At 49.1% G+C, this 27,975-nt stretch overlaps 1 protein-coding gene and 1 long non-coding RNA gene across 4 annotated transcripts; one reads left to right on the top strand and one right to left on the bottom strand.

Annotated features, from left to right (window-relative positions):
* Positions 1-107: 107 nt before the first annotated feature.
* LOC119871968 lies at positions 108-27,472 on the bottom strand. Of its 3 annotated transcripts, XR_005360229.1 has the most exons (7): positions 27,271-27,472; positions 26,833-26,981; positions 21,640-21,849; positions 18,785-18,885; positions 7,610-7,772; positions 7,271-7,395; positions 6,794-6,847 (listed from the first exon to the last, which is right to left on the bottom strand). It is a non-coding gene; the product is annotated as an uncharacterized LOC119871968 (long non-coding RNA). The 3 variants fall into 3 exon arrangements; XR_005360228.1 differs by lacking the exons at positions 6,794-6,847; positions 26,833-26,981; positions 27,271-27,472 and adding exons at positions 108-193; positions 24,104-24,233; XR_005360227.1 differs by lacking the exons at positions 26,833-26,981; positions 27,271-27,472 and adding an exon at positions 24,104-24,233.
* LOC100685582 (eukaryotic translation initiation factor 4E type 2-like) lies at positions 20,910-21,866 on the top strand. Its single transcript, XM_038538736.1, has 2 exons — positions 20,910-21,162; positions 21,297-21,866. Exons 1-2 carry the CDS (start codon positions 21,025-21,027, stop codon positions 21,756-21,758), a joined length of 600 nt encoding a protein of 199 aa, XP_038394664.1. The 5' UTR covers positions 20,910-21,024; the 3' UTR covers positions 21,759-21,866.
* Positions 27,473-27,975: the final 503 nt, after the last annotated feature.

Raw genomic sequence — 27,975 nt, 5'->3', positions numbered from 1 at the left:
GCCGGGGTTCCTTGGCTTCCTCAGGCGAGGTGGCCGCCGGGGTTCCTTGGCTTCCTCAGGTGAGGTGGCCGCCGGGGTTCCTTGGCTTCCTCAGGCGAGGTGGCCGCCGGGGTTCCTTGGCTTCCTCAAGTGAGGTGGCCGCTGGGGTTCCGTGGCTTCCTCAGGCGAGGTGGCCGCCCGGGGAGATGCCAGCCTGTGAGGGGAAGTGGGGAACGAGGGTCCAGAGCTTGAAAGCAGATTTCTCAGGCCAGGGGTTGGCTTGAGACCAAGGGCCCCTCCCCCTTGCCATCCAGAGCAGAGAAGGCTCCCCGGGGCTCACTCGGGGGCAGGGGCTCTACCAAAACCAGAATTACACAGAGAGCGTGGTCTCCTGGCCAGGAACTGTTGACTGCTGTTCTGGGGCCAGGACCCCGGCAAGGGACGGGGGCAAGGAGCAAGAGGCCTGGTAGCCACCGCCCAGCCGGGCACATCTACACCACCTGCTGGGTGTGACTCCTAAGCGTGCCCCACAACCAGTTTATGGGACTTGCTTAAGGTTACCCGGCTCAATTTTCCCAAAGCAAATATTTCCTTCTTGGGGACAAAGCTTTTGCTTTAAGTAGCCTTCTGGGCAGTCCTGATTTGTAGCATATTCTTGCCTTGGTGTCTGGTTTATACATCAAGCTCTATGATACTGGTTAGTATGACTCTGCGCCTGAGAGACTAAATACCTGAGACTTTCAGGTTTCGGACAGTATCAAGCCAGTGGGGGAGATCATGCCCCAAGTGCCTTCCAGTACCCTCCAGGTGCACGGAACTCCCTACACCAAGCACTAACATCATGCTTTCCTTCTGAGCATGTTTCCTGTGAGTCTCCTTCTTCCACTCCTCTTCACAGTGATTGACGTTAATGCCACAAAACCTTCCACAAAGGGAGGGTCTCATCATAATATTCCTTAATTTCTGCACTTTGGCACCTTCTGTTTTTTTATGACCAAAGCTAATAAGGCAGTGGACATCTTCACATCCATAGCTTTTGTCCTTTGATTTCTTCCTTTGGGATTTATCTCCAGGAAGGATATTTGGGTGCTTGCTGGATGCCAGGATCATGCAATCTTGACACTCCAGGACAAAGCTCGTAAAAGTTTCCAGGCCAGATATGTGTCTGCAGTGCATGGTGTGTGTGTGTGTGTGTGTGTGTGTGTAATGGCAAAATAGTGCTTAGGGGAAACAGTGCCCTAGACTCTGGAAGGCCGCCCCGGCCCCACACAGTCAACTTGGAGCCATGAATTGAACAGTGAGAAAGAGCCAACCTGGCTGGCTCCCAAGACCCGGGCAAGCCTGCCTGGTGCAGGATGCTGTGCCTGGGACTTTGTAGTCAAGGATGTTTCTCAGGAACTGGTGGCTCCAGGGGCTGCTCACCTCCTCCCTGACACAGGCATTGTCTCCACTCTCCTTGTTAGCCATACAGGCACAACTGTAGACTTTTCAGCCAACTAGATGTTTACTAAATGTCCATGGCAAAAGCCTGAGTCCTGAAAAATAATTCATACCCCTCTGGAGACCTCTCCACCTCTTATGTAGTGCCACTGGCATAGCACTTTGTGAAATTGCTTGCCAATTTAAACTACGGCCAATAACTTGAGGCTACAGGTTTTATTACAACTTTACCAGCATTTGCAGACCATAATTTTTAAAATATCAACTTTATTGAGATGTAATTTACATACCATAAAATTTACCCTTTTAAGAAGTGTATAATTCAGTAGGTTTTAACACATCCACCAAGTTGTGCAACCATCACCACTATCTTATTCCAGGACATTTGCGTCACCCTAAAATGCAGCGCATACCTGTTAGCGGTTACTTCACATCCTGCCTCCCCCAGCCCCCAGCAACCACTGGTGTATTGTGGCAAATCTGTGGATTTGCCTATTTTAGACATTTCAAGCCATCTCTGTACCTGAAGTGGGGCTCAGACTCACCACCCCAAGATCAAGAGTCATGCTCCACCAACTGAGCCAGGCAGGGGCCCCCTAGACATTTCAAATAAATAGAATCCTACAATATGAATGAATGAATGAATAAATAAATAAATAGTCCTACCATATGTAGTTTTTGTGTTTGACCTCTTTCACCTAATATGATGCTTTCAAGGTTCATCCATGTTTTGGCATGTATCAGCACTGCCTTCTTTAATATGATTAAATAGTGCTTTGTGTGGATATAGTACAATTTGTTTATCCATTTATCAGTTGACAGTCCTTTGGGTTGTTTCTACCTCTTTGTTGTTTTTTTCTTAAGATTTTATTTGTTCATTCATGACAGACACAGAGAGAGGCAGAGACACAGGCAGAGGGAGAAGCAGGCTCCATGCAGGGAGCCCGACGTGGGACTCGATCCCGGGTCTCCAGGATCACACCCCAGGCTGAAGGCGGCGCTAAACTGCTGAGCCACTAGGGCTGCCCTGTTTCTACCTCTTTGGCTACTATGCATACTCCTACTATGAACATTCATGTACAAGGGTTTTTTTAAAAAAATATTTTTATTTATTTGAGAGAGAGAGAGAGAGTGAGCTCACGAACAGGGGGGAGGGGTAGAGGGAGAGGGAACAGAGACTCCTTGCTGAGCAGAGAGCCTGATGCAGGACTCAATCCCAGGACCCTGGGATCATGACCTGAGCAAATGGCAGATGCTTAGGTGACTGAGCCACCCAGGCACCCCATGTACAAGTTTTTACACCAAGTATATGTTTTATTTTCTCTTGGTTATATATCTAGGAGTGGCATTGCCAGGTCTTATAGTAACACTGTTTAATTATTTGAGGAAGTGCCCGTTTTCCAAGTGACTGCACCATTTTATTTTTATTTTTTTTAAGATTTTATGTATTTATTCATGAGAGACACAGAGAGAGAGGCAGAGGGAGAAGCAGGCTCCATGCAGGGAGCCCGATGTGGGACTTGATCCCGGGTCTCCAGGATCACGCCCTGGGCTGAAGGCGGCGCTAAACTGCTGAGCCACTTGGGCTCCCCTGTATGAGGATTTCAATTACTCCTCATCCTTGCCAACACTCAATTAGCTCTCATTTTGATTATGGTCATCCTAGTGGGTGTAAAGTGGTATTTCATTGTGGTTTTGATTTGCATTTCCCTAATGACTTACAATGTTGAACATCTTTTTATGTGATTATTGGCCATTTTTATATCTTCTTTGGATAAATGTCTATTAAAATCTTTTGCCCATTTTTAAATTGGATCGTCTTTTTATTGTTGAGTTGGAAGAGCTTTTCATATATTCTAGATATAAGTCCCTTATCAGATAAATATGATTTGCAAATCTTTTTTCCCATTTTGTGGGTTGTCTTTTCACTTTGTTATGGTATCCTTTACAACACAAAAGATTTCCTTTTGATGACATCTGATATATTTTCTCTTTTGTTGCTTGTAGTTTTGGAGTAATATCTAAGAAGTGATTGCTAACCTAAAGTCATTGAGATTTACCTCTATGATATTTTTAAGATTTTATTTATTCATGAGAGTCACAGAGAGAGAGGCAGAGACATAGGCCAAGCGATAAGTAGGCTCCCTGTGGGGAACCCAATGTGGGACTTGATCCTAGGACCTAGGGATCACGCCCTGAGCCGAAGGCAGAATTCTACCGCTAAGCCACCCAGGTGCCCCTACTTCTATGATTTCCTCAAAGAATGTTATAGTTTTAGCTCTTACATTTAGGTCTGTGATTCATTTGAAGTTAATTCTGTATGAGTGGGGATTCTTTGCATGTGGTTATCCAACTGTTCCTGAGCCATTTGTTTAAAAAAAAACTTTCCTTATTGAATTGTCTTGGGGCGGGGAGTGGATCCCTGGGTGGCTCAGCGGTTTAGCGCCTGCCTTTGGCCTGGGCGCGATCCTGGAGTCCTGGGATCGAATCCCACATCTGGCTCCCGACATGGAGCCTGCTTCTCCGTCCTCCTGTGTCTCTGCCTCTCTCTCTCTGTCTATCATAAATAAATAAATCTTTAAAAAAAAAAAAAGATGAATTGTCTTGGGGATCCCTGGGTGGCTGGGCGGTTTAGCACCTGCCTTTGGCCCAGGGCGCCATCCTGGAGTTCCGGGATCGAGTCCCGCGTGGGGCTCCCGGCATGGAGCCTGCTTCTCTCTCTATCATGAATAAAAAAAAAAAAAAAGAATTGTCTTGGTGCCCTTACTGAAAATCATTGACCACAAATGCTAAGAGTCTATTTCTGGACTCAGTCCTATTCCATTAATTTATACGTCTATCCTTATGCCAGTGCCACACTATCCTGATTACTGTAGTTTTGTAGTAAGTTTCGAAACAGGGAGCTGGGAGTCCTCCAACTTTGTTCTTCTCTCTTGAGATTGTTGCATTACTTTGCGAGGCTTATCATAACAAAGGACTACAATCTGGGATGCTTAAACAACAAAAATTAATTATTGCACAGGTTTAGATGCTAGAAGTCTGAAATCAAGGTGATAGCAGGGTTGATTTCATCTGAGTACTGTGAGAGAGAAAATCCATGCCTCTTTCTGGGAGCCTCAGGCATTTATTGGCTTATGGATGGCATTCTCCCTCTGTCTTCACATTGTCTTCCCTCTGTACCATCCGTCTCTGTGTCTGAATTGCCCCTTTTTACAAGGCCACTAGTCATATTGGACTAGAGCCCATTCTAATGATTACCTTTGTAATCATCTTAACTTGACTACCTCTTTAAAGGTCCTGTCTTTAAATAAGATCACATTCTGAAGTACTGAGGGTTATGACTGCACATATCTTTTGGGGGGATTACAAATCAATCCCTAACCATTGTTCTGGCTATTCTGGGTCCCTTGCATTTCCATATGAATTCTGATCAACTTGTCAATTTCTGCAAAAAAAAAAGTGTCTGAGATTTCGATAGGGATTATGCTGACTCTATAGATGAGTTAGGAAGTATTACTATCTCAACAAGAAGCTTTTCAACCCATGAACATAGAATGTCTTTCCATTTACATAGATCCTCTTTAATTTCTCTCAATTATGTTTTTGACTTTTTCATGTACAAGGCTTGTACTTTGTTAAAGAAATAGATTCCTAAGTATTTTATTTTTGATGCTATTGTAAATGAAATTGTTTTCTGCACATCATCTTCATATTGTTCATTGCTGGTGTATGGAAACACAACTGATTTTTGTCTCTTGTGCTTGCAGACTATTTTTAAGAGGCTTGTACCTTTAGCTATTGTGGCCTTTAGTTTAGTCCTTTAATCTTTACTGCTGATTAACATTCCCCCCTTGGGTATACACTCATTGTGTTTACTCATCTGTGGGTTTTCTATTCCTGTTTTCACAAAGATTAACAAGGAGGCTTGTAGCCATGAAACTAACTTCAATAGCTAATGTTTCCAGAGTGCTTACTGAGTGTCAGCATCCTTGTATTTGCTACTTTGGTCTTCATAATCCTGATTAGATCTAAATTCTGCAGTCATCATGAAGTCTCTTGAGTCCTTTATGCTTTTTTCTAGAGCCACCAGTAGCTTTATAATAGTGCTTCTGAATTGGCTTTCTGACATTGAATTGTAATCCAGATTTTGTAACTCTGTGGGAGAGAGGACTGTTTCTGATTCTTTCTTTTGAGGTGAGGTTTTCCTTCTAGTCATTTTGCTCAGTGCAGAGTTGTCAAAAACAAGTTGTATTGGGAAAAGGAGAAAAAGAGAGAAGAGAAAGAAGAAAAGAAAAAGAAAAGGATAAAAAAAGAGGGAAAAAAGAGAAGAAAAGAAAAAAAGGGGGGGAAGCAAACAGAAATCAAAAAACAAAAAAGAAGGGGGAGTATCCTCTGATTCTGTATACTGTAAATCCCTCGACTTCCCCTGGAACTTTCCAGTGCTGCTTGGTCAATAATTTGTTTTTCCCCTGCTGGTCTTCTGGGGGAGGGCCTGCTGTGCTGATTTTCAGGTGTTAGCACTTGGGGGAGCTGCTCAGCCCGCTGCCTGGTGCAGGGCTCAGTGAAAGATGTTTAACCTGTTTATCCGGTGAGGCCACTGTGAGGTTCAGTGGGGGCTGTTTATCCTGTGAGGCCCCAGGAGGAACAGCAACAGAGGCGGCGGCCAGCTCTGGAGCCCTGGAGTCAGCTCCCGCAGTGGCTACAGAGCTCTCAGTCCGCAGGAGCCTGGATGCTCCAGGGGCGGGGCCGCTGATCTGCTCAGCTCGGCCGGCGGCAGGAGCGTCCTTGCTGTCCTGGGCCCTCCCGCCCCCGCCTGTCCCGGGGGGAGGCCGGATCCTTGGCTGTGTCCCCGGCGCCCTGGGCTCCCGGGCCTGCGCTGTTGGAATCGCGCTCCGGGCCGCGCAGCCCGCTCCGCGGAGCCGCCGACCGAGCCCTTCCGAGCTGCCCCCGGCCCGCGGGGCTCGCTGCTGCCCTTTAGGGAGCTCGGCTGCGGGGTGTGGCACGCTCTCCCCGGGGCGCAGGTGTTCTGTTAGTGTACCTGGGAGCCTGGGGGCATCCCCGCCCCTCCTGGGAGCCTGCTCCAACTCCCTGCGAGCACCTTTCTGCCGGGGAAGATTGGTGAAGCTCCTGCTTCTCCAGGACAGGGCTTTCTTGTCCTGGGGACACTCGCCCCGGCCTTAGCCCAGCTTCTCGGGAGCTCCTCCCCCTTGGATGCCTTTTGTTTATTTCTTTTTTCCCCTGTCTTCCTACCTTGATAGAAGCATGAACTCTTCTCACTGTAGCATTCCAGCTGTTGTCTCTTTAAATCTCAGGCCGAATTCGTAGGTTTTCAGGATGATTTGAAGGTTATCTAGGTAATTTGGTGGGGGCAGGTGACTTGGGGACCCTACTCTTCTGCCATCTTGCCCCGCCTCTGGTCTTCATAATCCTAGAGACAGGTTATTGTCATTCCTCTTTCATGAATTAAGAAACAAACAGAGAGTTCAAGTAATGGGCCCAGGTCATGCACCTAGTGAGTGGCAGAGGTGGGATTTGAACCCAGAGAATGTGCCCTTAAACCTGTAACATGGAAACCCAACATTTCACTTTAAAGACAACATTTTAGGGATCCCTGGGTGGCTCAGCGGTTGAGCATCTGCCTTAGGCTCAAGGCGTGATCCTGGAGTCCCAGATGGAGTCCCAGATTGGGCTCTTTGTGGGAAGCCTTCTTCTCCCTCTGCCTAAATCTCTGCTTCTCTCTCTCTCTCTTTCTCTCTTTCTCTCTCTGTCTTTCATCAATAAATAAATAAAGCCTTAAAAAAATAAAATAAAGGCAACATTTTAACTTCCCCTATGGGCCCTGCTACATTACCTGGCCACACTTGGCTCTGTTCCCAGGGCCAGGCATATTCGTCTGCTCATGGTTGTAAGTAGGGGGGTGGGTAGCGATGAGGCTGTGCTGAGAGGAATTCAATATCCCCACAGGTCCATGGTTTGCTGGAAAAGATGGGACAGATGAGCCCAGAGGATATATTGGCCATATTAAGACACTACTTGGCCAATCTGGTAAGTCAAAAGGGAGGAAGAGGTAGTCCAGTGGGTATCCTATCCAGAATAGTAGGGCACCCTCCTCTTCCTCCTGCCCTCCATCCCCCACAGCAACCCCCACACTGCCAAACCCCTTGGTCCAACTGCTGACTTGTAATTTCACCTAGAAATCCACTTGGACATGAGTCAGTGTGCTTCTCAAAGGAAGATCATCATCATCATTATCACCGTAGGCTGCAGCTTGTTGAGCCCATACTATGTGCCAGAGACTGTGCTGTGCTGAGTGGTAGGACAGGCAGTCATCCCCATCAATCCTCATTACAGCCCTGTAAAATAGAAACTTTCATTATCCCCATTTTACAGATGAAGAAACTGAGACTCAAGGTCCATGATAAACAAAGGGCAGAGGCAGCTTCAGCTGTTAAGATCATCCTTTCATATGTGGAGCCATTTGGACCTGAAGTCCAGTCCCAAACCTGGTTCCTTGTCCACGGTTAGCCTAACCCCTTTGAGCCTATTTCTTCATCTATAAATGAGGATATAGGGCAGCCCCGGTGGCGCAGCAGTTTAGCGCCACCTGCAGCCCAGGGTGTGATCTTGGAGACTCTGGATCGAGTCCCACATCAGGCTCTCTGCATGGAGCCTGCTTCTCCCTCTGCCTGTGTCTCTGCCTCTCTCTCTCTCTCTGTGTGTGTGTGTCTCTATGAATAAATAAATAAAATATTTAAAAGAAAATAAAAATATAAATGAGGATATATACTTCCCACCTAAGGAAACTGGATGCTGTATTTGAAAAGTCTACCAGGAAGCTAGTATTTAGAAGGTACTCAAGCTATGAATATTTCCTTCCTTCTTTGGAACCTCCAGAGTCCTTCCCATTTATCAACCTCATCACTGTTCTCTGGAGCTCTGGGGAGCCCCCAGGATTTGTTCTTTCACTAACTTCCTGCTTAACTTCTACTGGGCAATCAATCGCTTGAGACCAGAACCCTTAGCTAGGAACTTCAGGTAGACTGCCACACAACCCTGCCAGGCAGGAATTGACTTCCAGGGAGGCTCAGCAACCTATCTGAGATTACATAGCCAAGCAGCAATCACAGCTTGCATTGACTCCAGATCTGAACTTATTCTGCCCACTCTCTAGAACCCCCAAGGGAGGCAGGGGCCCCTGACACATGAGTCCTGGAGTATGAAAGAGGCCATGCTGGGGGTGCTTGGTGGCTCAGTGGTTGGGCATCTGCCTTTGGCTCAGGGCATCATCCCGCATCCTGAAATCGAGTCCTGCTTCGGGCTGCCCCCCAGGGAGCCTGCTTCTCCCTCTCCCTGTGTCTCTGCCTCTCTCTGTGTCTCTCATGATTAAATAAATAAAACATGAAAGAAAGAAAGAAAGAAAGAAAGAAAGAAAGAAAGAAAGAAAGAAAGAAAGAAAGAAAGAAAGGCCATGCTGGAGGGTGTGGGACTTCTTGAGAGGGTCTTCTGGGGCTATGGGACCCAAGCAGGCCCGACCCTGGCCTCCTGCCCCAGGATGTGCCCCCTGAGCTGATGCCCAGCATCACAGATGAATACCTAGGCAGCAGTTCTGATGCAGAAGCCAGACGCGACGACTTCCAGGAACTTCTGGCTGACATTATCATGAACTTGCCTGCCTTGAATTTCTCTAGAAGCTTCTAAGGTGAGCCTATCCCCGTTCACCTGCCCCACCCTTTCCATTTCAGCCCAAGAGCTGGGTTATCACAGGAGACATGGCCTGACACCCTGTTGCTACCCCCACTCCCCACTTCCTCTCTGGGATGCAGTGTCACCTTAAGGAGAGGTGACTCTGGCAGGTCACTCCGCAGGTGAGTAAACCAAGGCTCAGAAAGGTGCAGTGACTTGTCAAATGTCACCCAGCAGGACCCATCACCAATTCTGAAGAATTTATTGGACTCATGAGTGATATTTCCCATGTTCAGCACTTCTCCTGGGAGAAAAGTATTGCTTCCTCCACACCTGGTAGCTAGTCCCTGACACAGCCCTAGAACAGCTCCAAGCTCCTAGCTTTGTGACCTTGGGCAAGATACCTAGCCCTTCTGTGCCTCAGTTTCCTCATTTGTAAAATGGCGACAGTAACAACCTAATTTGTATGTTCTCAGAAGGATAAAATGAACGATTACACATAAAGCGCATGAAGGGCAGCCCGAGTGGCTCAGCGGTTTAGCGCTGCCTTCAGCCCAGGGCGTGATCCTGGAGTCCTGGGATCGAGTCCCACGTTGGGCTCCCTGCATGGAGCCTGCTTCTCCCTCTGCCTGTCTCTGCCTCTCTCTCTTTGTGTCTCTCATGAATAAATAAATAAAATCTTTTAATTTTTTTTTAAATAAAAAAAAAAGCGCATGGAATGGTGGGTGACAGCCAGCAAATGCTCAGTAAATGCTTGCTTATAATGATGTTGTCATCGGTGTTGGTACTGATATTGGTATAACTACAAGCTGGTCCTGCCAAAGGCAGGACCTGGTCAGGCTGAGGGTACCTAACTCCGATGCAGCTCTCTCGCCACAGATTCTGAAGTCCCCGCCTTTTTTTTTTTTTTATGAGTTCCAGCATTGACCCAGTTCCTTTGTGAAGATCAAGCCAGCGTGGGTGAGGGCTGACCATGGGGCTGAGGTTGCCTTCATATTTGGGGGTCACTTCCTCATGGATGAGAGCTCCCTGCAGGGTAAGGACAGGCAAACATGCAATCCCCAGGGCTGCAACAGGCTAGGGTGGGGCTTGTAGGCACACAGGTCTCCAGTCAGCACAGGGGACCCTTGAGTTCTCTCCAGGACCCACGTGACCCTGATCCAGGTCTGTTCCTCCAATAGCCTTTCCAGAAGCTACAGAGGAAGAGAAGCAGCTGAGCCTCACCATGATGGCTCAGTGGACTCAATTTGCCCGGACAGGGTGAGTAAGCAGGCAGGCACACCTGCCTTTGGGCCTATACTACTACTCAGATCTTCTAGGGGATAACGCAAGAGGCCTTGACCTTCATTCATTCCTCCCATCCAGGGACCCCAATGGTGAGGGGCTGCCTCCTTGGCCCTCATTCAATCAGTTGGGGCAACACCTGGAAATCAGCCTGACGCCACGAGTTGGCCAGAAGCGAAGAGAAGCCCAAATGCGGTTTTGGACAGAGACATTTCCCGCCAAGATCTGGCTGCAGCAGATGCAGAAGGGCAGGAAGGGGCAGGATGAGCTCTGAGGGGTGGCAGAGACACAGCTTCTTCTGCTAAGAAACTTTAATTTAAACCAAGATGATGTATAGACATGTCCCTTAAGGAAGCAGCCCCTCCATGACTGGCATTGTGCTCTGTCGAAATGCCACCTGCTACCTACTTCAGGGACCTTTGTACAAACTCCCTTTTCCTGAAGTGCCTTTCCTCCTTGCTTTGTGGCTGGTTCTAGCTCCCCAGAAGACCCCCCACTCCTCCAAGCAGCCTTCCCTGCCTTCTCTGAGCCTGAGTCTGTGTCCATTACAGCATAGCCCATGCCAGGCTAGCATTGTCTGTGTCTGTGTCTCTTTCACCTCTCTGAGAGTGGAAGTCAGCCTGACCCCACTCCGCGTCTCACCCAGAAGGTTTGGGCAGGACCTGGAGTCAGGGATGCTTGATGAGCAGTAAAAGGTAGAGAGTATGTGAATGGTGGCTGTTGGATGTGAACCCAGGATCTTCAGCCACCAAAGCTATGCTCAGCCCTGCACAGAAGTCCTCATTGGTGGAAGGGTGAATGGTCAAGTCAGTCTTGGGGTAGAGGGAAGTCCTGAGACCTTGGGGGATCTAGCCTAGAACATATTTTAGCCCCCAAAGCAGCAATTGCCCCCAAAAGCCTGACTCAGACTGAGGAAGGTCCCTTTCTCCATGTTGCCCAGACACAAGACAGAACAGAATCCAGCCAGGCCAGAGCCCTGCCTCTTAGGATATGAGATGTGAATTTCCCAGCTCTGGTGCTGCAACCCTTTATGGCCTGGCTCAGCTCCTCCCTCCCCTTCCAGCTCCTCCCTCCCCTCCCCAGCTTCTAGGGGAGCTCAGCACAGCCCCCACAGTATCTACCAGGACACAGGAGAACAGGTTGGGGAGGGTGTCTGGACTATTGCATCAGTCAGGCTGTTGTCCCATAGAAAAGAAGAGGCCTACCCACTCAGGCTACGACAGGTAAAAAGGAACCAGAGGTTTTTGAGTGGGAGCAAACATTTCTTTTTTTGAGGATCAGTGCACCATTCCCTTGAAATATCTAGATTTTATTTTATTTATTTTTTTTAATATCTAGATTTTAATACATATCACAAGGACTTTACCTGCCACCACTCTCTCCTTCTACAGGTCCAATCCCACGTATATCCTTTCTCAGTCAGACTAAGTTCCTGTCTGCTGAGGGTTACATGAAAAGCACTTGTAATTGGGATCAGAGCTGTTCAGGGAGATCCATTTTGGGGATATAGGGGGAGACACATAAAGCCAAAGGGGCTCAAGTCATGCCACTTGCCTGCTCAAAAGCTCCCTGTGACTCCCTGCCACCCGTAGGGCAAGTCCAAGTTCTTCCCCTGGCATTGAAGGCCTCCCATCCCATCCCCTTCTCTCCATGGGGGCAGTTTGGCCCCACAAGCGAGGAGAGAGCCTGACAAATCAACAAACCCAATCAGAGCCCTCCCCTGGGGACACAGAGGGCTGTAGGGGCACAGAGGTAGAGGCCAGCCCTGCAGGGGGACATGGAAAAGAGGGACATCTAAGCTGAAAAAGGAGAGCAGAGATTATTCCAGTGTGCAGGCCAGAGCAGTGGACCCGAACAACAGGGAGCAGCAGGACAGAATGTTCCTGGCAGAGGGAAGAGCAGGCACGAAGGCCTGGAGGTTGAAACCTACTGAGGAAAGAGTTCTAAAGGCTGGAGAGGGGACCCCTGGGTGGCTCAGCAGTTTAACGCTTGCCTTCCACCCAGGGCGTGATCAAGGCCTGGGATCGAGTCCCATATAGGGCTCCCCACAGGCAGCCTGCTTCTCCCCCTCTGCCTGTGTCTCTGCCTCTCTCTCTTTCTCTCTCTCTCTCATGAATAAATAAATAAAGTCTTCTTAAAAATAAAAATAAAAAAATAACGGCTGGAGAGGTCAGCAAAGACCAGACTCTGAGGAGCCTTGTGGACTGCAAGGGTGTGGACTGCACTTGAGGCCAATGAAGGGCCTTGGAACGGTGTTAACCAGAGAGTAACAGGAACCGGTTGGAGGCGGTAGTGAGAGCGGGGACTGGAAGAGCAAGGAGGGGACCAGTGTGGGCCTCCAGTTAGGTGGAAGGCACTGGTTGGCTCTAGATTTAGAGTAGACGGATAGACCTGCTGACTGATGGACACAGAAGTAAGGGGAAGGAAGACTCTCCAGGGGCCGCCTGGAAGCCAGCAGGCCCAGGCTGGGATTCAAGGATCCTGATTTGACCATGTAGGATGTATAAAGAGGCCTCCTCTCCAGGCCTGAGGGAGCAGCACACTTGGGAGTCATGGGTGGGAGGGACCATTCCCAGCTTTGGTGTCACCATCACCAGAGGGCTCTGGAAGGTGGGCCTTGGACCATTCTCTCCTTCCCTCTCCTCTCTCAAGTCCCAGCTTCTACGGTTTTTTCCACACGGGAAAGGAGGGGTGGCCTGGCACCACACCAGGGGCTCAGGGGTGGAGGTGGGGGGAGGCGCTCATACAAGGTGGCTGCTGCTGGTATTTCAATCCTTTTTATTCTCTCTTCCCTGGGCCGTCGATCATCGAACCCCCCTCCCCTGCTTGCCAGAGCGTCCTTAACCAAATAACGGCCCTGCCCTGAGGATTCAGCAGCTACACAGAGCTGAGGGGAGCAAGTCAGGGGGCACCCACAAACTCAGGCCAGGTCCTGCAGGGAAGGAACTGGTGGGCCCAAGAAGCCTCCTTGGGCTGGGGTCATAGGAAGGGCCACATGAGCTATGTGCATGTGCACCAGGGGTTACTGCAGGATCACCTGGACAAGGTACTGGCAGATGCTCCCAGGAGACACAGACAAGTGTGTACATACCCGGTGCCAAACTTAGTTACTCACAGGCACAGGCAGTCACACACACACACACACACACACGTATCTATACACTCACCCTAATATGGCTCCAATTCAGTTATGCAATTTACTAAATTTGTATCTTTGTACAAGTTATTTAGCTTCTTTGTTTCTTAATTTTTCCATCTACGAAATGGGGGCAATGATCATGTCCCTTTTCATAGATCTGCTGTGAGCATTGAATGATAATTAGCTGTAAAGTGCCCAGAAGAATGCCTGACACACAGCAAATGCTCAGTAAATGCTCTCTGGCACAGATCCAGACACAGCCTCAAATCATACCATCTTTTGAATCATATGGCTCCCTTGACTACAATTTTGGCCGGGCCCAGGGCACAGAGCAATCAGCTGGTCAGGACTCACGAGGAAACTTGCTAACTTCTCCTCTGTGTCAGGTTTAGTGGCATCCATCCTCTCCCTCAGGCCTCTGGACAGTCCCCTGTAGTCCTCAATGGCCTCAATGTAAAATGAGTGGATCCTCATTTTACAGATGAAGAAACTGAGAATCAGAAGAGAGAGTACCTTGTCTAAGGCCACACAATGACAGAGCCAGACTCATACCTAAGTCCACTGGCCTCTAAGTTATCCTTCCCTCTCCAGAATGTGCCCTCATGTCTAGAACGAGCTTTGTCTAAAGTCATCACCCGGGATGCCTGGGTGGCTCAGTGGTTGGGCGTCTGCCTTCAGTTCAGGGTGTGATCCTGGTCCAGGGATCAAGACCCATGTCGGGCTCCCTGTGAGGGGCCTGCTTCTCCCTCTGCCTATGTCTCTGCCTCTCTTTCTGTGTCTCTCATGAATAAATAAATAAAATCTTTAAAAAATAAAAAAATAAATAAAGTCATCACCCAAAGGCTGGGAGGAATCTGACTCAGTGTGATTGGCCAAGCCCCTGTCAGGCTCTCTGTGACCCTCGTACGAAACAGGAGTGAAGCTCCTGGCCCTTTCTAGCCTCACAGAGCTTCACCCCAAGTCAGTCCTCAGGAGTCCTCAGGACCTCATTCCTGCAGGGTACCCCTAGACCCCCATGGGGCCAGCTGAAGGCACTCCTGCGTCTCAGGCTGGGCATGGAGAGTGGCCCTGTAAATGCCATGGCCAGAGTTTTGGGAATGGGATAGCATTGCAGGCAGCAGCAAGAGGGCCTGAAGGTATCCCTGACCTTTGAAGTCAGGGATGGGACGGTACTATGTTAGGGCGACCTGAAAAATACAGGTGGGCAGTGGGAATTCCTTGATCTTCTCCCAACTGGACCAGGCATTCAGTGATAGCAGGCTCAGGTCCAAGCTTCTCAATAAAGCAATTGAAGAAAAAGGGAAAGCTGATATGAAACAGACTGATAAAACCACTATTTTGGCCAGGATTTGGATCAACCAGAACTCCCGTGCATTGCTGGTAGGAGTGAAACTGGTACGACCTCTTTGGAAACTGCTTGGCATTATCTCTCGAGTTGAGAGCCACAACACTGTGACTCAGCAATTCCACATCCCTCCACGAATTCCGCTTGGTAGACATATACTGAATGAATGTGTCCGTATGTTCACCACGGGAGACATGTCGTGGTGTAGTCACAGGATGAAATCCTCAGCAACAATGAAATTGAGGAGAGCACTTGACAAGATCAGCACTGGGAATTATACTATATGTTGGCAAATTGAATTTAAAGCAAACAAACAGGGGATCCCTGGGTGGCGCAGCAGTTTGGTGCCTGCCTTTGGCCCAGGGCGCGATCCTGGAGACCCGGGATCGAATCCCACGTCGGGCTCCCGGTGCATGGAGCCTGCTTCTCCCTCTGCCTGTGTCTCTGCCTCTCTCTCTCTCTGTGTGTGACTATCATAAATAAATAAAAATAAATTAAATAAATAAATAAATAAATAAATAAATAAACAAACAAAAACCAACGAGATCGAACCATCCGCGGCTACACAGGACACCGTGGATGCGTCTCACTGACATGATGTGGACTGAAAGTAGCCTGACGCAAGAGAGCATGTGCTGTCGGCTACACTCGCCTACCCCCACCCCTGGCCCGTAGGCTTCCTCGGTGCTGTTCACCTTTGAGTCCTTGCTAGCCAGAAGGTCCTGGAGATTTCTTAATGGTGCCATCCTGATGGACACACACTCCCCCTGGGTCTGCAGCTACTACCTTTGATGCTGTTTGGAATAGAGAAGGGTACCCCTCCCCCCTGCCCTTTGATAGACCCTGGTGAGGGTCATCGCTGACCTGCTTGAGCACAGGATCTCAGAACAGTAAAATGATTCTTCCACCTGGGAAGGTACCCTTTCCTGCCTCCTATGGGTGGGAAGTCACGTCAGAACCCTGGCGGGACAGTAACTTCTTGCAAGATACATCCACGAAGGCAAAAGAAACAAAAGCAAAAATGAACTATTGACTTCATCAAGATAAGAAGCTTTTGCACAGCAAAGGATACAGTCAACAAAACTCAAAGCCGACCTACAGAATGGGAGAAGATATTTGCAAATGACCTATCAGATAAAGGGCTAGTTTCCAAGATCTGTAAAGAACTTATTAAACTCAACAGCAAAGAAACAAACAATCCGGGGATCCCTGGGTGGCGCAGCGGTTTGGCGCCTGCCTTTGGCCCAGGGCGCGATCCTGGAGACCCGGGATCAAATCCCACATCGGGCTCCCGGTGCATGGAGCCTGCTTCTCCCTCTGCCTATGTTTCTGCCTCTCTCTCTCTCTCTCTGTGACTATCATAAATAAATAAAAATTAAAAAAAAAAGAAACAAACAATCCAATCATGAAATGGGCAAAAGACATGAAGAGAAATCTCACAGAGGAAGACATAGACATGGCCAACACGCACATGAGAAAATGCTCTGCATCACTTGCCTTTAGGGAAATACAAATCAAAACCACAATGACATACCACCTCACACCAGTGAGAATGGGGAAAATTAACAAGGCAGGAAACCACAAATGTTGGAGAGGATGCGGAGAAAAGGGAACCCTCTTACACTGTTGGTGGGAATGTGAACTGGTGTAGCCACTCTGGGAAACTGTGTGGATGTTCCTCAAAGAGTTAAAAATAGACCTGCCCTACGACCCAGCAATTGCACTGTTGGGGATTTACCCCAAAGATTCAGATGCAATGAAACGCCGGGACACCTGCACCCCGATGTTGATAGCAGCAATGTCCACAATAGCCAAACTGTGGAAGGAGCCTCGGTGTCCATCGAAAGATGATGGATAAAGAAGATGTGGTTTATGTATACAATGGAATATTCCTCAGCCATTAGAGATGACAAATACCCACCATTTGCTTCGACGTGGATGGAACTGGAGGGTATTTGCTGAGTGAAGTAAGTCAATCGGAGAAGGACAAACATTATATGGTCTCATTCATTTGGGGAATATAAATAATAGTGAAAGGGAATATAAGGGAAGGGAGAAGAAATGTGTGGGAAGTATCAGAGAGGGAGACAGAACATAAAGACTCCTAACTCTGGGAAACGAATTAGGGGTGGTGGAAGGGGAGGAGGGAGGGGGGTGGGGTGAATGGGTGACGGGCACTGAGGGGGGCACTTGACGGGATGAGCACTGGGTGTTATTCTGTATGTTGGTAAATTGAACACCAATAAAAAATAAATTTATTTAAAAAAAAAACAAAAAACAGAACCCTGGCGGGTCCAGAACCGTGACCTCTACCTTCCCCCCAGGCCCAACTGCAGGCCAGCTCCAAGCAAGGCTCCTCTCTGCACAGGGTGGAGACTGTGACTTCACCCTGTGATCTGGCCTCTAAGAACATTCCACCTCACTTGTCAGACAGGTCTGTTTGTGTGGAAAGCCCAATAATGGACCAGATGGGGCTTCGGTCTTCCCTTCAAAAAACAGGATGCTGCGTGACTCAGGACAGGAGCCACCTAGTGCTACATATCAGAATCACAGATTTTTAATCCTAAAATAGTGTAGCACCAAGGCCACCAAGCTGACCCAGCTACCCCCATTCGACGTCACCTGTGCCCCCAGTGAACATTGGAAGGAGCCTATGTGAGTCCTACACCCTACTGAGGTGCTTGGCCTGACCCAACCCCTCCCTATATGGACCAGATGAAAGGTTGTACCCTCCACAGGGAGAGGTAGCAAGAGTAGAGCCAGGTGTTGGCAGGACTAGACCTTAAGGCCCACACAGAACTGGCCAAGTTGTGAGACACCAGGGTGGCTCAGCCAGTTAAGGGTCTGCCTTCAGCTCTGGTCATGATCTTGGGGTCCTAGGATCAAGCCCCATGTCAGCTCCTTGCTGAACAGGGAGTCTGCTTCTCCCTCTCCCTCTGTCCCTCCCACCCCCACTTGCGCACGCGCTCTCTCTCAAATAAATAAAATCTTTAAAGAAAGAAAAGAACCAGCCAAGTTGCTGCACAGCTGAGTGGAGGAGTCAATATGTGACTGGCCCCTGGTCTGGCAGGTGGACTCACAGTCCTGTCTGCCTTCTCTACCACTCCCTTCCCTTGTCCTTCATCCCCCAGCTTGGCCTTTGCTTTGAATGACACATGCTTAGTGCATTCAGGTAAACCAATCTCGTCAGATCCTAGGCAGAAGAAACAAGCAGCTCTGTCACCTCCCCTAAACAGGACTCCATACTCCTATTGATGTGGCCATAAAAAGACTCAATAGTGCTGCAATATTAGCATGTATACACTTTTCTACTCTGCTTTTTTCACTTAAAATATTGTCATAAGCAGTTTGTTATTTGAGTGTACAGTTATAATTTTTTGGTCTAGTCCTATGACACAAATGATGCTTCCAATACTCACTATGGTACATATGACGACAGATCATAAAAGTCCTTGTTTTATCTTTTTTAAGATTTATTTATTTATTTATCATGAGAGACACAGACTGAGAGAGAGAGGCAGAGACACAGGCAGAGGGAGAAGCAGGCTTCTCTCAGAAAGTCTGATGTGGGACTTGATCCTGGATTCCAGGATCACGACCTGAGCCAAAGGCAGGCGCCCAACCACTGAGACACCCCCCTCTTTTTTTTAAGAAAAAGTCCTTGTTTTAATGAGTTTCTGAATCTTTTCTGTCAAAGCATGTGAACACAGCTGTTACACATTGTGCCAGATTACTTTCCCAAGGAAAGTATCAATTTATCCATCACCAACAGTACATGTGAATGTCCTTTTCACTGTATCTTTGAGAGAATTCGGTGCCATCATTTTTAATTTTTTGGGTAGAAGTTGTAACTCTCTGATTTAATTAACATTTTATGCTGTCTCAAAAAGTGGAGTATTTTCATAAGTGCTTACCTATAGTCTCTGGATACCAAGGCTGGGATGAGTACCACTCCATGGCAGCTCTTGTTCAGGGGTGTAGAGTACTTTGCTGCATGCTCAGGTGCCCCCAGAGTCTGGAGTGAGAACAGTAAAATATCACCACCTAGAGCAGGACTCTGAGGAGAGTCTCACTGTGTGACCTTGAGCAAGTTATATAACCTTTTGAGTTTCCATTGCCACATTTGTATCGTGTAGTAATAATAACACTTACCCTCTCCATTTTTTAGGAGAATGAGGTGAGATGGTCAATGTAAAGTGTTTGGCACAGTGCCAGGTTATAATAAAGGATCTGTAAGTCATAGCTGTTGGCTAGTCAATCATGACTGGACCCAGGCTTCAGGACAATCCAGGTAATGTGGTACAGGTTGAATTCAACTTGGTCTAATTCATATTTAGTCCAAGAGCTGGCTAAGATGTAAATCTGCTAGTAGTGTGTCTGTGGGCCTGTGTGTGATATGTGAATGTACACTACATATGGATACATTGTGACCTTTATAAAACTGCTCTTACATGCATACATATGTATACAAATGCATTTACCTCTTGTATTCCTGCAATTTTTGTTGTAAAATTGTAAAAAGCTCTCATGTATCTATGTATGTATGCTCTCATGTATCTATGTATGTATGGATTTGTCTGTACACATGAGTATTAATGAGAGTAGGCATATGCATGAAAATGTCCATATATGTGTGATTTCTTCCCAGAAGTGTGCCAGGTAAATGTTAGCAATCAGAAAGAGGTATGGTGATATCCAATATCAGACAAAGGCAGAATCAAAATAAATGACACAATACTATTGACATTAAATGATACATTAAATGACAGAAAAATAATTCATATAACAGACATGAACCTTTATGCTCCTATCAACATAGCATTGAAATCTTGAATCAAATAATGAGAGAGAAAATACTGAGAGAAACACAGAAAAAATGGGCAAATACACAATTGTGAAAAGCTTCAAGCTGCAATTGGTGCTGATGCAGATGGGCCAGAGTTCTTTCAGGGGCCAGGGTGATCTTTCTCCTCTCTTCTAGGTGCCCTGCACACCACGGAACCTCCAGTGGTTACCAAATATGGGACCCTCCAAAAAAAATAGATGCATGTGGGGAAGACACCCATCAATGTCTTCTTAGGAGTCTCCTTCTTCATTCTTCCTGTGGGTTTTCATAGGTTCACTTCCCCAAAGCTCCCAGAGCTTTGGGAAGGAATCAGAAATGCCACTACCTATGCTCCTGCATAACAGCCAAAGGACTACACTCTGGAAGGTGGGCAGACCCTAAGGAGGGAAGTGGACCAATGACTGTCTCTGGGTCAGGGTTTGAACAATTCACTAAAAAGAGTGCACTATGTGGCCATAAGTGGGCCAAGGATCCATTCTGGGCCTCAGTTTCCAAACCCATATAATGAAGTAATTGGCCCAGATGGTGTTTAAGGCACTGATAATGCTGTTCTTGGCTCTCTCATAGGAGGAGGTGCTCACTGGTGTGCCCCAGGACCTTCTGGAGAACTGGGTTCTCCCAAAAGTGTGCGAGGAGCAGTTCATTTTTTCTTTCTTTCTTATATACACACACACCATCCTCAATGAACCCTGAGCTCTTGCTTCTCACTTGGGGCTTGAACCCAAGAACAAGCCCACATGGCATATCCAAGCCTTCCCTGCAGAAGGGGTTTCAAGATGTGGAGGTCACAGGCTCATATTCAATTTTAATGTTCCAGAATTTATTGCAACCTCTAGCAGGGCTCAAATACTGAGTTGCATGAGCATGTTGAGATAATGACTGCCCTTTGCTGCCCTGAGCTTGGGAAATTACCCAGGACAAATGTATTTATTTACTCAGACCATTGAGTAACCAAACCACTGTCCTGAATATTCAATGGCAATCATTAACAATCAGTTGATAAACATTTGGGTTAGAAAAATGTCTACCTGGGATGCCTGGGTGGTTCAGCGGTTGAGCGTCTGCCTTCAGCTCAGGGTATGATCCCGGAGTGCCGGGATCGAGTCCCAGATCGGGCTCCCTGCATGGAGCCTGCTTTTCTCTCTGCCTATGTCTCTGACTCTCTCTATGTGTCTCTCATGAATAAATAAATGATATCATTTTTTATATCATTTTTTAAAAAAGAAAAATGTCTACTATGAGAACCTGGGTGTCAGTTGATATTAAAAAAGTACAACCGGAGGCAGTGGCGACGGCGGCAGTGAGAGGATGAACAAGTTCGACTCATTGAAAGATGATGACAGTGGGGACCATGATCAGAATGAAGAAAACAGCACACAGAAAGATGGTGAGAAGGAAAAAACGGAACAAGACCAAAGTCAGGGCAGCAGTAAGAGGAAGGCTGTTGTCCCTGGGCCAGCAGAGCATCCCCTGTAGTACAACTCTACTTTCTGGTCTCCAGAAGAACCCCCGGTCATCCCACCAGCTCACACAGCTATGAACAAAATATCAAATAGATGGGCACCTTTGCCTCTATGGAGCAGTTCTGGAGGTTTTATAGCCACATGGTATGTCCCGGGGACCTGACAGGCCACAGTGACTTCCATCTCTTCAAAGAAGGAATTAAGCCCACGTGGGAGGATGATGCAAATAAAAATGGTGGCAAGGGGATTATTCCACTGCGGAAGGGCTTGGCATCCCATTGCTTGGAGAATATTATCCTGACCATGTTGGAGGAACAGTTCATGGTTGGGGAGGAGATCTGTGGGGCTGTGGTCTCTGTCCTGTTGCAGGAGGACATTATTTCAATATGGAATAAGACTGCCAGTGACCAAGCAACTACAGCCCACCTCTGGGATATGCTTCAGCGAGTGCTTCACCTACCTCCCAACACCATTATGGAGTACAAACCCCACACCGACAGCATCAAAATGCCAGGCAGGCTGGGCCCCCAAAGGCTCCTTTTTCAAAACTTCTGGAAGCCGAGGTTGAATGTGCCATGACCCTCTCCCTCTCTGGATGGCACCATCATTGAAGCTGGCATCATCGGAGTCTCTTGTTCTTTTGGCGTGCTACCTAGAAGATCCTTCTGTCCTGGACAAGAGGAATTGGAAGAGCATTTTATGTTTTAAGAACAGGTTGATATGCAGCAGCTACAGCAACAGCTGAGATCACTTAATAAATGGTGCTAAACTAAAAAAATTTTAAAAATTAAAAAGTATAACCCATGGGGCACATGGGTGGCTCAGTTGGTGGAGTGTCTAACTCTTGATTTCAGCTCAAGTCGAGACCTTGAGGTTGTGAGATCAAGTCCTGCATTGGGCTCCACTCTGAACTCTGTGCTAAGTGTGGAGCCTGCTTGAGATTCTCTCACTCCCTCTCCCTCTGTCCCTCCTCCATTATACACACTCACAGGTGCTCACTCTCTCTCTCTCTCTTTCTCGCTAAAAAACGGGAGGGGGCATGCCTGAGTGGCTCAGTTGGTTGAGTGACCAACTCTTGGTTTCAGCTCAGGTCATGATCTCAGGATCATGAGACCAGGCACTGCCAAGGGCTCTGCACTTAGTGCAGAGTCTGCTTAAGATTCTCTCTTCCTCTGCCTCTTGCCCCACTCACAGGCATGTGTTCTCTCTCTCTCTCTCTCTCTCTCAAATAAGTGAATAAATCTTGAAAAAAAAAAGTAATGTTAAAATAACAACTACCACCCTGAGTGTCTAAATGTTGAGAACAGAGTATCCACTGTTACAACATGAATGGTTGTTTCTAGAATGCTGGGGTGTAGTCATTAGAACAATGACCAGGACTGAGAGAAGCCCAGACATTCTGAACACTCTGTGATTGTTATTTGGAATCCCATGGATCAGGTGACAGAACATGGGATGGCCATTACCAGAGCCTCAAGGATCAGGGGTTTAGAGACTCGGGAGTCCATTGCATAGAAGTCTTGGTGTCAGTTGTTGGAACACTGGCCATGAGCTGTCAGCTAATAGCTGCTTGGAACACAGAGTGTCAGGTGTGAGAATCTGTGGATGGCTTAGAACAGACTGTGGGTTGATAGTTAAGAGGGGAAGAAGACTAGTGACTAGTTTGGACAATGGATAGTTTGGGGCCAAAGCAACAAGGGGACAAGTGGAGAATGGAGCAGAATAGGCAGACAGGGTTTCCTGGAGCTAGTCAGATGTTCCTAGCCCCAACTATTGAGAAAAGACCCCCACAGGGCTGGGCCAGCAGGGAGAAAAGGTGATGTGGCCCAAGAGCCCAGCTCCACTAATGTCCACATGCATGCCAGGACTCAGATAAATCCTCATCCATCCCTGCCCCTGGGGAGCGCATGGCTGCTTGGGGGAAAAAAAAATTGGAATCACTCCAACCCAGTGCTATAGTCAATATGGATAGAGCTTTGGGGAGCACAGCTGCGAAGTGCCCAGCAGAGGGGGCACCACTTGAGCCGAGTCTTAAACACGAGTAGGAGTTTGCCAGGCAGAGGAGAAAGCATTCCGCAGAGGGGACAGAAGCAAAGGGACTTAGAGGTGGAAGGCAAGGGTCCATGTGTATCTGGAGGAAAGGGTGGCCGGAAGACTAGATGGAGAGGGCCTGGGTCCGTGTGGGTGAATCTGCACCTCATCCTGAGCACAGGGGGGCCCAGGAAGTTTTTAAGGAGGGAAGTGCCATGCTCAGGGTTTTGTTTTCTATCAATCCTGTGTGGAGGATGTTAGAAGGGATGCAAAGAGGCTGGGGCAGTGTCGCGGCCAAAGGTAGCCATGGCCTTGGCAGGGCAGCAGCTCTGGGAGGAGGCGAAGGCATATTTCGGAGCTGTCTGGGAGGCAAAACAGAGACTGAGGACAGAGAGGGGGCATGAAAGACAGGGAGGTGCCCAGCACCAGGTTTCTGGCTTGGCAGTACCAACAGACGCCAACAGGAGCAGGAAACCTCTCCCCACGCAGGGGAGATCCCGGGGAGGCCACGTTGCCTCCCGCCCCTGTACCCCAACGCTGGTGGAAGCCACTTGGGCACAGAGAGACACACGCACACACGCGCACACACACGCTACCTAAATTGTGCATTTGGTTCTATTCCCTCAACTGCGGAACGTGGGTTGCAACCCTCTCGCCTCTCTGGCCACCACATCGGGCCCAAACCCCTGTCTCTCAGGAGGCCTGAGGCCGGCCGCCTTCCTGGAGCGCCACGCCGCTGAGCTCCAGCGCGAGTCTGCACCTGACAGTCACGCGCCAGCGCGCACGCGCGGGGACCGGGACGCTCCGCGGCGGGAGAGCCCCGCGCCCCCCGCCCCACCGTCCGGCTCCCGGGGGCCTTCCGCGCCGCCCGGCTTCCCTCCGCTTCCACGTACCACGCCTCCGACTGGCCGCCAGCGAGAAAGTGGTGCTGGGGCTTCCGCAGCCCAGGCCCGGCCTCCTGGGCTTCCGGGGGGCGGGGGGTGTCCACCGCCGGACTTGGGGACCAGAGGAAGGAAGGGGGAGGCCGGAGAGGGGGCTGTGGGCGTGGCGCGGGGGCGCGGCGGTGCCTAATTTCAACCAGGAGGGGCGGACGCTCCAAACTGCCCCAAGGGAGAGGGACCTAGGTCCCGGGAAAGGGGTGCGATCCCAAGACCAGGGGTCTCGGGGACCCGCGGGAAGAGGCGGGGCCAGGGAGAACCGGGCAGGAGCCCTGAGCAGCCAGACGCTCCCGATTATAAGCCCCGCGCACCCAGCACCCGCCACAGCCAGGCCCGCGCGAACTGGGCGGCTCAGCACCGGGTACCCAGGCTGTGTGACCCTGTTTGGCCTCTCTTCGGGGACCCTGTGTATCTCGGGTCTAGAGGGGGCAGTGCCCGGGGAGACCTCGCACAGACTCACGAGTTCATCCTCCACTGCACAAAAGCATGTGCAGAGGAGCATGTACGGAAACATGCAGGCCCACAGACCCGTGCTCACCCCTGCCAAGGGTACCATCCATCCAGGGGTGGCACTGAAGAGAAAACCAAGCCAGTCCCAGAGAGAGGACAATGCTGAGAGTAAGGATGCTCAGCCTATCCGTAGTGGGCCAGAAAGATCACCCAGCACCTCCTACCTTCCTATCTCCCCCCAAAACTCCATCCCCTGAACAAAGTGCATCATCTGCCCTGTGGTCAAGGCTCGGGCCACAGACCAAGGCTGGAGCCACAGACCAGGCCTTGGAGACTGGGGGTCAACCTCTAACCTGGAGTGTACCTGGAGTGTGGGCATAAAGTCAGGTACCTGCTGAGGGACACGTTTGGGAGGTGAGCTGGGACCATGTCACATAGGCCTTCACCTGCCACAGTAATATATTATACTGAACCGCTTGAACACTTTCTGTGTGCCAGACACTCTACTAAGCACTTTATGTGTGTTCATTCATTTAATTCCCTCAACAATCCAGAAAGAGAGGTATCCTCTTTCTACAGTTCTACAAAAAAAAAAAAAAAAAAAAGATCTCTCCCTCCATTCTGCAGATGAAGAAATTGAGGACAGAAAAGTTAAACAGTTCTATTCAAAATACACTGGAGAGCAGGGGAGGATTTGAAGCAGAGAAGCGACACAGCCAGATGTGCATTTAGAGAGGTGGCTCCGTGTGTTGGAACGAGTTAGAAAGAAATAGAAGCAGAGGCCTGGAGGCCAACCAGGAGGCGAGGTGGGGTATATCCCTGAGATGATGAGGACTGGCTCTGAAACAGAGGCAGGAAGGATGAATGGTAGGTAGCTGCAGAGGGATGCAGGAGGCCAGGTAGACAGGACTGGGGCACCTGGGTAGAAGGGTGTGTGTGGGGGGGTGATAGGAAAGGGCCCTGGGGCTGGGTGGATAGTATGGGGTGAGGGATGCCACCCAGATGGGAAGCAATTGGAACATATTTGGGGCACATGAAGGCTGAGGTGCCCAAGAGACAAGATGAAGAGTCCCAGTGATAGTGGCTCCCCCAACTTCGGCAGCAGAGAAAGCTACAAGTTGTGAATACAGGTAACAAGGACTGTGGGAACCATAGGGTCCCCCACTTCTAGCCCAGCAGCAGAGAGAGACCCTTTCCTACACTAGCAGAACCCCTCCCACAACCCCAGATCCCCTCTAGAACCACTGGGGCCCACTATGTGGACTGGGATATGGGGACCCAGAGGCACGAAGGCACTGGTTCTAGGTCTAGGATTCCAACCCAGGACTCTTGATTCCTTCCCAGCTGCCTGCACTCTTTGGGCCCCTTCACACCGCCAAGCCCTGGCCAGATAATCATTCAAAACTGTCTAAGTGACTTCTACTTAAACCTCTCATGGGTGCCACACTCTCCACCCCTGCTAGATGATGTCACCCCTAGCCTGGGACCTCTTCTATAGGGCCATTTCCCAGAGTGGCACTTTGGTACCCAGAGCCTTCCTCACTCCCCGCCCAATGAAGGTGGCCAAGGTGGGTGTCTCCTCTGCCCCAGGGATCAGCAAGGAGGGGCAGGATGGGGGCACCCTGAACACCTCTTCTCCACAGATGGTTGGCCACCTGGCAGGCTGTAACTGCAACAGCACACAGATTCTGGTAGGCTGCCTGAGAGCATGATCAGGGGCTGAGGTGATGTGTGTGTCTAAGAAGATGGTAAGTAAAACTTCCTTCTAGCTCCTTCACCTGGCCACCTGCAAGCCACCCACCTGACCTGATCCCCAGCTGCCCCAGGGACCATGTATCAGGAGCACAACATTTAGCAAAGATTTTCAAGAGGTGAGGGAGTGAGGAATGTGGACATCTGAGGCTGAGCACCCCAAGTCTGAGTAGCCTAGTCTTCTCTAGCACCTGCCCTCCAAGGGGTAGCTGAACCCCAGATTTTCCCAAGGGACCTATGGCTAAAGAAGCCGCTGGATGTGGACCTGCTGAGCTGGGCACCCTAGGCTGCAGGGATCCTAGGAGAATATGTGGAGGATTGACTGGAAATGCCCCTCGTCTTGTAGATAGTGTGGTTCATGAGCCCTGTGGTGAATAATGTGGTGCTCCCAGAGGACCCTCTGGTGCTCCTGAATTGGGGGCAAGTTGTACCTGTGCCCAGTCTTCTGGGTGTCAACAACCTGGAGTTCAGTTGGCTCTTACCTTTTGTAAGTGAATAGGAGGGGTGCCCACCAGAGTGGGGGTAACAGAGGATTCTTCTTGGGTAGTGCTGGGCATCAGATCAGATCCCATTGGCTCTTCTAGGGATGTCCAAGTCTTGGGTACTGCCTACAGTCCCTGAACAGTAAGAGCTGGCCAGAAACAATGGGAGGAAGAGAAGTATGGCCTTTTGGAGGTTTGGGGACCCCAAATCTTCAGATCGTAGTTTGGATGGGTCATCGTATCCATTGTTTACCCTCCAGGCAGCTGCACATTCTGTGGTGCTCCCTTGCTCCTGGTCATGCTAGATGCCCCAGCTCAGGAGACATCGTCCCAGCCCCAGTTCAGCTCTGCCTTGGGTGGTAGTGATGGACAGGTTGGGAACAGGAAGGCGGGAAATAGTCATGGGCCCTTCCTAGGTTGTGTGCTCTGAGAACTCACCGTTTAGATGATGAGAGCCTTGGAGCCTGATGTAGCTCTGGCTGGAATCCCTCCTGATATTTGGGCCTGATTCACACCTGAGTCCATATCTTGTGGGCAGATCAAGAAGCTCCCAGGAAACCAGCATATAATGAGAAAAGGAGCCGTCACCAAGCTGCTCTGAAGCACCAGCACCCTGTTGGTGAGGGGCCATGCTGTTAGGGGTGCTGCATAGTTACAAAGGGGTAAGAATCAGCAAAGGAGACCTTCCCAGAAGCTCCCCTCTTTCCCTCCTCCCCCAGACCCAAAACTCCAGAGGTACTGAGCCTGAGTCCAAGTTGCTGGTGTGCCTGTTTCTGCCCCAGGCCTTAGGGAGGGTATGAATTCCCCTATCAGAACATCACCAACGAGCAGTTTCCAGTGGTGTTGAGGAGTACCTGGGTGATATTGATGACCATGACTGGAAGATGTTAAGAAACCATATGGTGTCTCTCTGCCTGTGTCTCTGCCTCTCTTTCTCTTTCTGTGTCTCTCATGAATAAATAAATAAAATCTTTAAAAAAATAAAAATAAAAATTTAGCAGTTAAATCTACATATTCAAAGAAAAAAAAAAAGAAACCATATGGTGGACCTAGGTGGGGATGCTACCTTGGTGTACTTCACCCTGCAGGCTGCCCACCACCACAGTGGTTTGTGGAGTCCTCCAGAGTGGCCACACTCTATCC

Source organism: Canis lupus, chromosome 5, assembly GCF_011100685.1.
Source record: "Canis lupus familiaris isolate Mischka breed German Shepherd chromosome 5, alternate assembly UU_Cfam_GSD_1.0, whole genome shotgun sequence".
In the NCBI taxonomy this organism is placed as follows: Eukaryota; Metazoa; Chordata; class Mammalia; order Carnivora; family Canidae; genus Canis; species Canis lupus.
The sequence above is the reverse complement of the archived record's forward strand: the minus strand, read 5'-3'. Positions and strand labels throughout refer to the sequence as shown.

Excerpts from the sequence above, each read along its gene's own strand:
- LOC100685582 (XM_038538736.1), top strand. The coding sequence starts at position 21,025 with ATGAACAAGTTCGACTCATTGAAAGATGATGACAGTGGGGACCATGAT. Across the intron at positions 21,163-21,296 it reads GCAGTAAGAGGAAGGCTGTT|CAGTTCTGGAGGTTTTATAG; the intron begins GTCCCTGGGCCA and ends GCCTCTATGGAG.